This window comes from Delphinapterus leucas, chromosome 16 (genome assembly GCF_059928025.1).
Source record: "Delphinapterus leucas isolate spDelLeu-1000000601 "Yukka" chromosome 16, BTC_Dleu_Yukka2, whole genome shotgun sequence".
In the NCBI taxonomy this organism is placed as follows: Eukaryota; Metazoa; Chordata; class Mammalia; order Artiodactyla; family Monodontidae; genus Delphinapterus; species Delphinapterus leucas.
In genome coordinates, this window is record NC_143144.1 from 52188285 (window position 1) to 52199267 (window position 10983).

At 38.6% G+C, this 10983-nt stretch overlaps 1 protein-coding gene across 7 annotated transcripts in view; it reads left to right on the forward strand.

The window, feature by feature from the left end:
* PCGF5 (polycomb group ring finger 5) overlaps nucleotides 1-6236 on the forward strand; it is a 115947-nt gene extending 109711 nt beyond the window's left edge. For all 7 annotated transcript variants that reach the window (XM_089897916.1, XM_089897914.1, XM_022569365.3 and 4 more), the window contains one exon: nucleotides 465-6236. In XM_089897916.1, coding sequence (XP_089754042.1) covers nucleotides 465-512 — 48 coding nt within the window. In that variant the 3' untranslated portion in view covers nucleotides 513-6236. The remainder of the gene's footprint in view (nucleotides 1-464) is intronic.
* Nucleotides 6237-10983: the final 4747 nt, after the last annotated feature.

A 10983-nucleotide genomic window follows, 5' to 3' on the forward strand; every position in this document is an offset into this window, starting at 1 on the left:
GTGATTTGTAAACACTATCCCAGTTTTCCTAGATTCATAGCTGGAGGTCTCTGTTAATTCGTGACTCAATGGGCTCTCACAAACAGCAGCCCTGACGGAGTCCAGCCTGCGGGCTTGTCTTGTTCAGCCCCACAGGTGAATGCAGGTGAGAGCTTTCCATCCTCTGCACAGGCCCTGCCTCGCCCTAAGTATTAACATTAGTAGCATTCACATACGCAAGCAGTATGACATCTGCGGGCCTTCCAGCTTCACCTTTGTTGCCAGTTATGGAAAACTTGACTGATTCTAGAAAATAGTAGCCGTTTAAAAATATAGTCTTAATGATAATTACAACCTTAATTGTCGTAATCACCAGTAGCAGGAAATACTGTAAGCTATAACTGCACGTTCTTAAAGTCTTTCGTGTATAATCTATATTATTTTTGTATCAGCAGTCTTATCCATCATCTGTTTTTATTTTATAGTCATACCCCATGGTATTGCAGTATCGACCAAGAATTGATTTTGGTTAGACCACGGGGCCTAGATCCCACTGAATGAATCCTGCACTACGTGTTTACTCATCGACAGACTGCACAGTGAACGGTGTGTGGACTGGAGGGACACAACCAGATTTTCAGCATGCGAATAAGGCCATTGTCTGTCTCTAAATTGTCAGTTACATTTTTGTTGTTTCTATTAAGAGCAAACCAAGTGCCATTCTGCTACTGAACCATCTGCATAAGGTATCTGTGCTGTCTCACAGTGTACAATACAAGTCATGGTTGAAATCAGTTAGGTGTGCAGCCACGATCCAGCCTTCTGAATATTTTGCTTGCCTGTTCCAAGATTGTTCTAATGTTTGATTACACTAGTAATATGGCTCAATCTTTGTGGTGTTGCAGTTTTCACATACTTACTATTTGATTAATTCTTGTTTAAATAGAGTACTGTACAAGGAACTAATAATTATTATATCTTGAAATTATTTTGTATGGGAAATATATTTAGAAAAGTGGTCCTTGAGCCACTGTCCTGTTCTCAGTACGCTTTTTGTGTGCAAAATAGTTCACTCTTGAGTGTGCAAGTCCTTTGGGGAAGAATTCCAGTTGTTCTTTACATTAGAGCACATTATAATTGTAGGCATTTTGAGTCATCTGTCTGTGTAGCCTACCAGTCGCACAGGGAGGGCCTGTTCACCCTTCCAGAAAACGTATGTGACTTCTTGGAGAGCTGAAGTGAGATTCACAACCATTTGAAATGTTGGCAGCTGATCACATTTACTTCTAACAAAATTAATGTGTAAGTGAGGTTAATCTTTCATAATGCCTTATGACGAGCGGGTGCTGCCTCATGAAATGTCATCGCCATCGTGTAGCCCACTTTATGTGTGCATTGTTATACTGTGGCTCTTATCTAATGAAGTACATTGTTTCCCTTTTTCAGTTGGCCTTAGGTGTGTGTCACTGTGGCATGCAGAAGGTTATGATGATTTATTAGGATTTTTAGAGCAGGTAACATTAGCTATTTTATGGATTTCAAAAATCTCAAAGCAATTGTAGATTAAAACTGTTAGTAACCTGTCACATTTCCAAACCATACGTATAAAATAGACAGAATGCAGTGTAATAGATAAATATGCTAACCAGAATTAATGGTTTGAGGATATTTCATTTTAGATCCTGTAGTAATCAGGGGGAAATGGGATTATATTGTTTTATACATAAGTTCTTTAAGGTCAGAGCTATGATAATGTCCTTGATTTTGCATTTTTTTTTTAAGTCTTCCACTCATTTTGAGACGAGTCTGCAAGTCAAAAAAAGTCTTGTCACCTTAAATTATATGAAGAAATTCATTTTAAACCTCTTAACATTTGCATTATTTTTCATAAACTTCTTTGGAAATTAAGTTTTACTAATTGCTTTGAAACTTAGGCCTATTTCCTCAGTTTCAAATTTAACCTCTGAAATACTTAGGAAGTAATCTTGAAAGTTAGGAAAAAATATTTGTTCTAGAAATCTGACATGAGCACAATCTGTGTGTTACACACATAGTTTTTATACTGTATACATAGTAGATGTGCTACATTTTCCAGTAAAATGTATCACAAGGTAATGCCTTCTGAATCTCAAAATGCTTCTTAGAAATAAAACAGTGTACGACCCAAGAAACACATACAAAATACAGCTAAATCTTGATGCATTTCACAATATAAAAGGCTGAAACGTCATAATTATCTTTTCCTTATACCTTTGTTTTAAGTCAAAAAGTCTAAAGTTTTCTGTTGTTTTTGGCCTGACTTGTGAAAAAGGTTATGGCAATACTTTTAAAATTTCACTTTGTTAGACTGTGTTTGTGCTTGGAGGGGCTCACAGAGAGAATTTAAAAGGCAGATTTTTGTTAACTCTTTAAAAATGGTTGGCACAGACCGTTACCCTAAACCAGAAACTGAATTTACTCCCCAGCTACAGAAATTATTTTGCTACGCTGTCAAATGCAGTTCCCTGACATCCCTAAGAAATTTTTAGATTTCTTGTAAACTTGTCACATCTAGGTCAGTGATTACTTATGGAAGCTGATTTTAATTAACTTAAAATAATTTGAGAGTGCATTTTAAAAACCACAAATGAGACCTGGATGTTTTTGGGTCCCCAGACAAAACTCGCAGCCTTAAATGAGTTTTATATACATGATCTCATTAAATTTGGCTTGTTGCCTCATCTTATGTAGTGTCACTGTTTTCCAAGGAAATAAATAGGAAGCAATTATGGAATTGAGAATACTTTTATATAAAATTCCTTTATTTAATGTTAATATATTAACACTTTTATTGAAATGCAATGGAATATGTGCCAAAACATGTGAAAACCTTGCATAAAGAAGGGCATCAGTTATATGGGGAAAGGTACACGTTTTATGATGGTCCTGAGTAATGTGGTATTACTATTAGAACCACAGACTTCTTCATATATATTCAACTATGGTTTTCTAAGTATGGGACTACTTTCATGTCTAGTAATACACTAATCCCTAGTTAATTATCCTGAGTCAGGTTGTGGAATTTGTAAGAAACGAGGTATAGAAAAATTTACAGGCAAAAATATACAGGTGGTTAGTTTTACAAACTTGGGGTGCTAATAAGATAAACTCCTTATACAAATAGCCTATAGGAATAATCGTCTGAATCTGCAAAATTGGAGAACTAAATTTTTTCTTTAATCTCTTGTTTCTTAAGCAACAAACTGAAAGAACTTTACTTCCATAAAGGATTTTGTAATCTGTTTTCTCTGCTTTAGATATCATAGATGTACAAGGGTCAAGGAACCTTGGATCTAAGGAAGGCCTGTGCTTTATTTATAGATATCACTTTAACAGAAGTAATCACATTAGTTAATAGAAAAATCCAAATATGGCCGTTTCTCCAGATTAACAGAATACTTTTAGGTATAAAAACAAATAAACTAAAAGATTCACTGATGAGGTAGTATTAGGTCATTCAGTCTGAGGTCCAGGTACCTTGGGGTGATGTCTTTTAACTACTTTTAGAAAAGTATTTTTCTTTATTCATTAAAAATCTGTCCCATATTAATATGCCACATTTTATAAATGTAATGAGTTTGCTCAACTATGTGTAACTTAAAATGATTCTTTAAGGGAAAAAAAGTATGTTATATAATATTGTGAACTGTTTAGCTTTATTGAACTATTTAAGAGAAAGTGCCTCATTGCTAAAGTGCATTTCTGTTTTAGATTTACTGCATAAATTTTGAGTTTTCTGTCCCTGTCTCTTATCAATGGTTTTGTATCTAAATAGGCTCTTGTAAGTTAGAATAATCTCTTTTTGAAAGATTTTCATAAGAAAATAGTTATCACCAAAGACATTTTACTGTTAATAACCATGTTAGAGAGACAGTTTAACTGTTTGGAGGTTGGAAATTTTTAGACTGCAAGTTACTTTTATATAATTAGGCAATAACCTTGAGTAATTGCTAAAATATCACCAAAGAAAGGCTTTAAACTTAATTTTCATGGTAAGATCAATCAAATGCAGGTTTTTCTTGCAATAATCAGAACATACTTCCTTTCAGCTATGTTTCTTGTTTTTCCAGCACCATCTGACAGATCTTAGGAAATCCTCAAAGGTGAAAAAGAGATTAACACAACAAATAGCCTCCCTCTGGATGAAAAGTGGGAGAAATACATACTTTGAAAAGAAAATTGAAATTGAGATTTTAAATTCTAATTTGAGAAGCTTTTTATTCCATGGAGGTGATACAGACTAAAATTATACTTATTTAGTTCCTGGGTTCTTAGTAATGTGAGAAATTTTATTAAAGACAGACTTTGGTAAAAGTGCGGACATGCTTACTTGTAATAGAAAATAGTGCATTCTGTTGGATTCACATAAGTAAATGCATTTTCTGTACTCAAAAGCAGAATTTTCCTAAAGGCCTGTGGTTTTTTTTAAAGTAACTCTTTGTCTTGTTTCTCAGCAATGACTTTGTTTTTAGAATCTAGCCATGCAGCCAAATTCGGCAAGATAAGCCCCAGATGAAGAGCATATACACCAGGTTAAGCCCTGTCCTCACACCGATCTTTTGGGGAGCCCATGCTGTGGGCCACCTCAAGTAAAGCTCACATTATGAAGTCTTCCTGACAGGCCACCTGGTAAACCGCATTGGATCGGATAAAGATGGATGCACTCCATTATATACTCTGGTTTACCATAAGGAATTTTCCAGCAGGCTGTGCTTTATACCAGTGAGATATAGATATTGGTCGTGGGAATTACAAAAATGAGTGAGTTTGCCATAACTTTAATTTTCTGGGTTAGAAACATGAAATGCTATTATTTTAAGATATATACCTATCCCTACAATAAGGAATATAACATGTCTGCCAGATCTGGTTTATAAAAAATTGAAAAATATTAAATATACTAGAAACTCAAATTCTTTGAAAGCACAAAATAACCAACTAATTCTGGATTTACTTGATATACCTAGTTCGATAGTATTTTGTTGAAAAAAGTTCAGATTGAAAGTTCATTAAAATGTACTCAAATATACATCACAGGGTTTTCATAGTTTTTTCTTAAAACAGTGGCATTTTCCCAAATAATTTAAAAGTGATTCTCTTCCTAATGTAATGTAGTTTTCACAAGTAGTGTGTTTATTTGCTATCCTTACTGTATTTTCAAATAGAATTAAAATGCTCGAGCACTTCCTTTTCAGAAAGTTACAAAATTAAACAAAAATAAATTATTTTAAATGCTCATTAGAATGTGTCCGAACACTTGTTATGCCCCTTTCTCTAGGATTCAAAACTTGAGTCATTATTCAGAAATGCTTTTTAATTTTAATTACCTTTAAATCTAGAATCAAGTGAAACATATTAAATACTGGGTCCAGTTTTCTTCCATCGTTCAGAGCTTCATGGAATAAGAAACTAATCTAGTACAAACTGAAGATTAAATATTTCTGGGCAGTGCAGAGATAGTGAATAGATTATGTATCCGTCGACTTCACATCAGTCCGGCAGAGCAGGAGTCCTGCACATTCGAAATGGAATGGGATCAGCCTAACGTTGTTTGGGGTTGGTTTTCTTTCGCTGTATTTTTTTGAGTGGGGATGGGGGCCCAAAGTGTCCTTATGAAGCTGTGGTCGGCAAGAGCTTGTGGGGGGAGCACCAGTGTTGTGCTGCGTTCCTGCATCTGGCAGCACAACAGCAAGACCAGTTTTTAATAGAGTAGCCCTCACACTAAATAAACCCATCATAGACTATGTTGTACAGTTATGTTGCTAATTTTCCTTTGAAATATAAAATATTTTAAGTTTTTTTTTTTTTTTTTGGTCAAAAGTGGTAACATCTTAATACAAATAAAAACCTTTTTGTGGTTGTAAGATTTAGCTTATAAATCATTCAAATTGAAGTGAAAGATTACCAGGTCATTGTTAATGACTTAGTCTATTAAGAATATATGTATTTTTGTAAAGGAAAAGCACTTGTAGATATTTAATCAGTACTATATGTCTGTTTTGCAGAAATACAATGCTGCTTAGAGATTCTCTTTAAATATTTTTTATTTTTGTGCTCAACTGTATTTTCTGTTGATCTATGGAATGTTCTGTACAAAGCTGTATGGTTGTACTGGTTGGGCTAGACACTTTTGTTTTTTAAGATCTGGACTTAGCCAAGTATATTTGACCATGTTAAAAATAGTATCTTTGTTATTAAAATTTTGATTGCATAATTTATTGCTGTCTGTCATTCTTCATTATCAGTAGTTGCAGATCATAACCTTCATTTAAAGGTTTCCATTAAGTATTACTGTAGCCAGTTTTATGAATGTTTGTTGAATATTTGAGACGATAGACATTTTCTAAAGATTTCTGAACTGTTTACTTTTAAGATGGCAGACTGGCCCTCAAATAACACTTGAGGTGTGTGTCCACATACACTTTAGAACAATTTCTTTTTCTGTTAAATTAATCTAATCCATATCATCTTCTGAAAGTAACTGAGTACCAAAGAAAGGCCCAAGTGATTTGAAAGACAGACTGCTTTCTTCAGCTACTTAGGTAACAGCTTTGTTTTATTAATAACTTGCCTGGGGAATTCTAGTTGGGCTGAAGACAGACATTCAAGTCAGAAGGTTGTGATGCTTCATATCTCTGCCCCATTGTTAAACAGTGCCTGAAGCTTTGTCCTAGGTTAGTGATGCCATGGAGGTGGCTAGAGACCCCAGGCGTTCAGCGAGGTAGGAAAGCGGCATCCTCTGAGCAAAACTCCCTTCACCTTTCAGCATCACCCTTCGCAAGCTGTTGCAGCGTGGGAAAGAACTTGGGAGGACTGTACGTGGAAAGTGCTCAAAACGTAGCCCATTTTACTTCTACCCCGTGTCAGGGGCCAGAACAGGGGAAGGCCTCAGGGAAGGCTGGAGCACACAACCAAGGAAGAAAGGAAACCGTTCCCTGCTAATCAGCCTGCCACGCCTGCACTTGAGAACGGAGCCAGTTTACCCAGTTCTTAGTGTTTTGTCAACACAGGCTCAGCTCTGATCTTTTCACCAGTTTAGAAAGTTACGGAGGAGTCTGCACCCCGGGTGAGTTTAAGAGCCAGCCTCTGCTTGTTGTGTGGCCAAGGAATTTGCTGACCGTATTTTGCTGGAAGCCATGTAGAGTCCGGCTTGACACCCAAACCCCTGCTGTGGGATTTGGGGTGCCAGGATTACCATCAAATGGAGAATCATGCCCAGAAAGAAGAAACAGCAAATGATCGCCCCCCACCTCCCAAAGCTCTGCTCCTACCGAGCCCAGTTCAGATCCCATCAACTCCAGGAGGCTGCTGCTTCTGTACCACTTAACACTTTTATCACAACCACAGTAATTGATGTTTGTTTGTCCTCCCATTAGATTATGAGCTTTGAGAGGGATGTTGACAGTCATTGTGGTATATCCTCATCCTCACCCTCACAACACGATTTGCATAGTAACTGGCACCAATAAAACCAATGTAGTGAAAGAATCCAGATTTCGGGAAGCAGAGGCAATGCTAACAAGTCTCTAGCCATTTCCCCAGTAGTCTCCTGATCGTTCCTCTTCTTATATGGACATCAGTCATATTGGATTAGGGCCTCACCCTTATGACCTCATCAACTTCAATCAAAGGCCCTATCTCAAAGACAGTCACATTCTAAGATCCTAGGGTTAGGGCTTCACTATTCAGTTCATAACAGCCACGTGGTGCCCCATAGACCTGGGTTCAAATACAGGCTCCTTCTGTGGTGTGACTTTGGGCAATTAACTGGTTGAGTCTCAGTTTCCAAAAGCAGGACCAAGATCCCTATCCCATAGGCTTGTGGAGGAATGAGAGGCCACGGGAAGTGCTCAGAGCAATGCCAGTGGAAACAACAAAGAACAGCACAGCCATTCTCCATCTCCATCTGATCATCCACAGATTGCAACCCGGTGTTACCCAATGTTCTCTCTGATTTGCCGGGAGCTAAAATGCCAACAAGTAACTCAAATTTTGCTTACCTAGAGCTATTCCAATCACATGGCCGTTCATAAAATGTATTCCCACTGAATGTACTAATAATATGTAAAGGATGCAGTCCAGGGCCTAGCACATACTTTACAAATGTCTTCCCTTACTCTCACCCATTTAATCATGAGAACAGACCAGTGAGATAAGAGCAAAAATAAACAAATGGGACCTAATCAAACTTAGAAGATTTTGCACAGCAAAACGAAAAGACAACCTACAGGATAGGAGAAAATATTTGCAAATGATTCGACTGATGAGGGCTTAATTTCCAAAATATACAAACAGCTCATACAATTCAATAACAAAAAAACAACCCAATGGAAAAACGGACAGAAGACCTAAATAGACATTTCTCCAAAGAAGATATACAGATGGACAATAGGCACATGAAAAGATGCTCAACATCACTAATGATTAGAGAAATGCAAACCAAAACTACAATGAGGTATCACCTCACACCGGTCAGAATTGGCCATCATTAAAAAGTCTACAAATAATAAATGCTGGAGAGGGTGCGGAAAAAAGGGAACCCTCTTACATTGTTGGTGGGAATGCAAATTGGTGCAGCCACTATGGAAAACAGTATGGAGGTTCCTCAGAAAACTAAAAATAGAGTTGCCATATGATCCAGCAATCCCACTCCTGGGCATATACCCAGACAAAACTATAATTTGAAAAGATACAGGCACTCCTGCGCTATTTACAATAACCAAGACATGGAAACAACCTAAATGTCCATTAACAGATGAATGGATAAAGATGTGAGATATATATAAAATATATTCCACTATATATATATATATATATATATAAAGGAATATTACTCAGCCATAAAAAGAACAAAATAATGCCATTTGCAGCAACATGGATGGACCTAGAGATTATCATACTAAGCAAAGTAAGTCAGAAAGGGAAAGACAAATACCATGATATTACATGTATATGGAATCTAAAATATGAAACAAATGAACAAAGCAGAAACAGACTCACAGATACAGAGAACAGGCTTCTGATTGCCAAGGAGGTGGGGAGGGGGGGAGAGGGAAGGACTGGAAGTTTGGGATGAGCAGATGCAAACTGTTACATATAGAACGGATAAAAAACAAGGTCCTACTGTATAGCACAGGGAACTATATTCAATATCCTGTGATAAACCATAATGGAAAAGAATATGAAAAAGATATATATGTATAAATGAGTCACTTTGCAGTACAGCAGGAATTAACACAACATTGTAAATCAAGTATACATCAATAAAATTTAAAAAAACAAAAAAACAGACCTGTGAGGTAGGCATTCTTAGCCCAATTTTTATGATGAGAAAGTGATCTAAATAACTTGCAATCACCAGACATGTATTTGGATCTTCTCTGTGGGCCTGTCTATTCCCTAGGGCGAGTCTGTTCTCAGGGACCCTGGCTCTTTGCATCTGAGAGCTGAGAGCTCTAGAGAAGCTTATGCTCAGGCCTTCTGGCCGCTCCAGGATGGATTGCATAGAGGATAAACATTTGGCAGCCAGTATGTGCCTAAGGTGACTGTGGTCAAGATGTTGTTTTGAGCACCCACTGTATACCAGGAGCTGTGTGAGGCTCTGGGGATCCAAGTGGTGAGCCCAACAGATTTCACCCTTACGCTAACTGAGCTTCCAGTATGGGAAAGAGATACACGTTAAACAAAGACCAGAAATACATAATAAAAAGAGGGGTAAGTTGTCTGAAGAAAATAAATTCTATGGGAAAGAATGGGAGGTCCAGACCTTTCTGAGAAAATGGCATTAAGTGGAGATGAGAGAGAAGCTGCAGCTGGCCAGGAGAGAGTATTCCTGAGAACGAGTAAGAGCAGGGAGAACTCCATGCTGCCCGGCCACCTGCGGGAGGTGGGGAGGGGAGGGGTGGCAAGGAGGAGAAGAATGGGAGAATATTCTGGAGAAGAAGGCAAGGGGCTGGGTCATTCAGACACTCTTAGGTCCCCTTGAAAACCTATTTTATTCTGAGCACAATGGGGGGGTTTCACACAGGAGCTTGACAACGTCCTGTTTACCTGTTTAAATGATCACACTGGGAGCTTTGTGGAGAATAGATGGTAAAGCATAGAAGCTAGAATAGACATGGGAACAGGCTAAAAGCCTAGAACAGTAGCCCAGGTAAGAAAAAGCATCAGGGTCCCAGACCAGAGCCATGGACCTCAAGATGAACCTAACTGGCGATGGAGAGAAGAGGGTTTCTTTGCACACATCACCCCCACCCCGGCTGCAATGTGCCTAAATTTAATGAAACCTAAGTTTTTAGGTCATAGGTGAAGCTCTGGATGGGGGTGGGGAATTCAGACCAAGAGGGTGGGAAGAAGCCACGAAACTGAGAGGAACAGCTGCACCCAAACTCCCAGCACTTCCTTAGGAAACCCGGAGTGGGGAGGGTGGCCGGAGCAGCGGGAGGATGTTTGGATAGGAGAAAAGGATCCTGAAAAGCCTGGTAACCAGGGCTCCCACAGACCCCCCTGCTCTGCTAAGCACCCACATTTCCTCCGCCAGGCACCTCCTCCCCACTAGAGGCCCGGCCCCACCCCCTGCTCAGGATGCAGGATGCAGGATGCTGTCCTCAGGAGCTACTGCTCTCCTCCAACCCAGAGGTTGTCCTTGCCCACTCCTTCCCCGTAACCCTTTACACAGCCCTGTCCTGTCACGGGCATGGGAGCAATGCGGCCCCAGACTCCAGTAAGGGCCCTAGTAAGGGGTCTCCCACTGATTAACTGAAGAATGGGTGAATTACATATTATCTCCTCAATGGTGACTGAGACCCTAATGTAAATGTGACACTAAACCAGCAGAACTCACGAGATGTAATTAACACACCTACTTCTTGAATCTGTGCCTCTCACAGCCCCCTTCCACTGGATGAAAACATCAGTAGCCCCGGAACTTTCTCAGCACACTTTAAATCACAAAATATGGTCTCA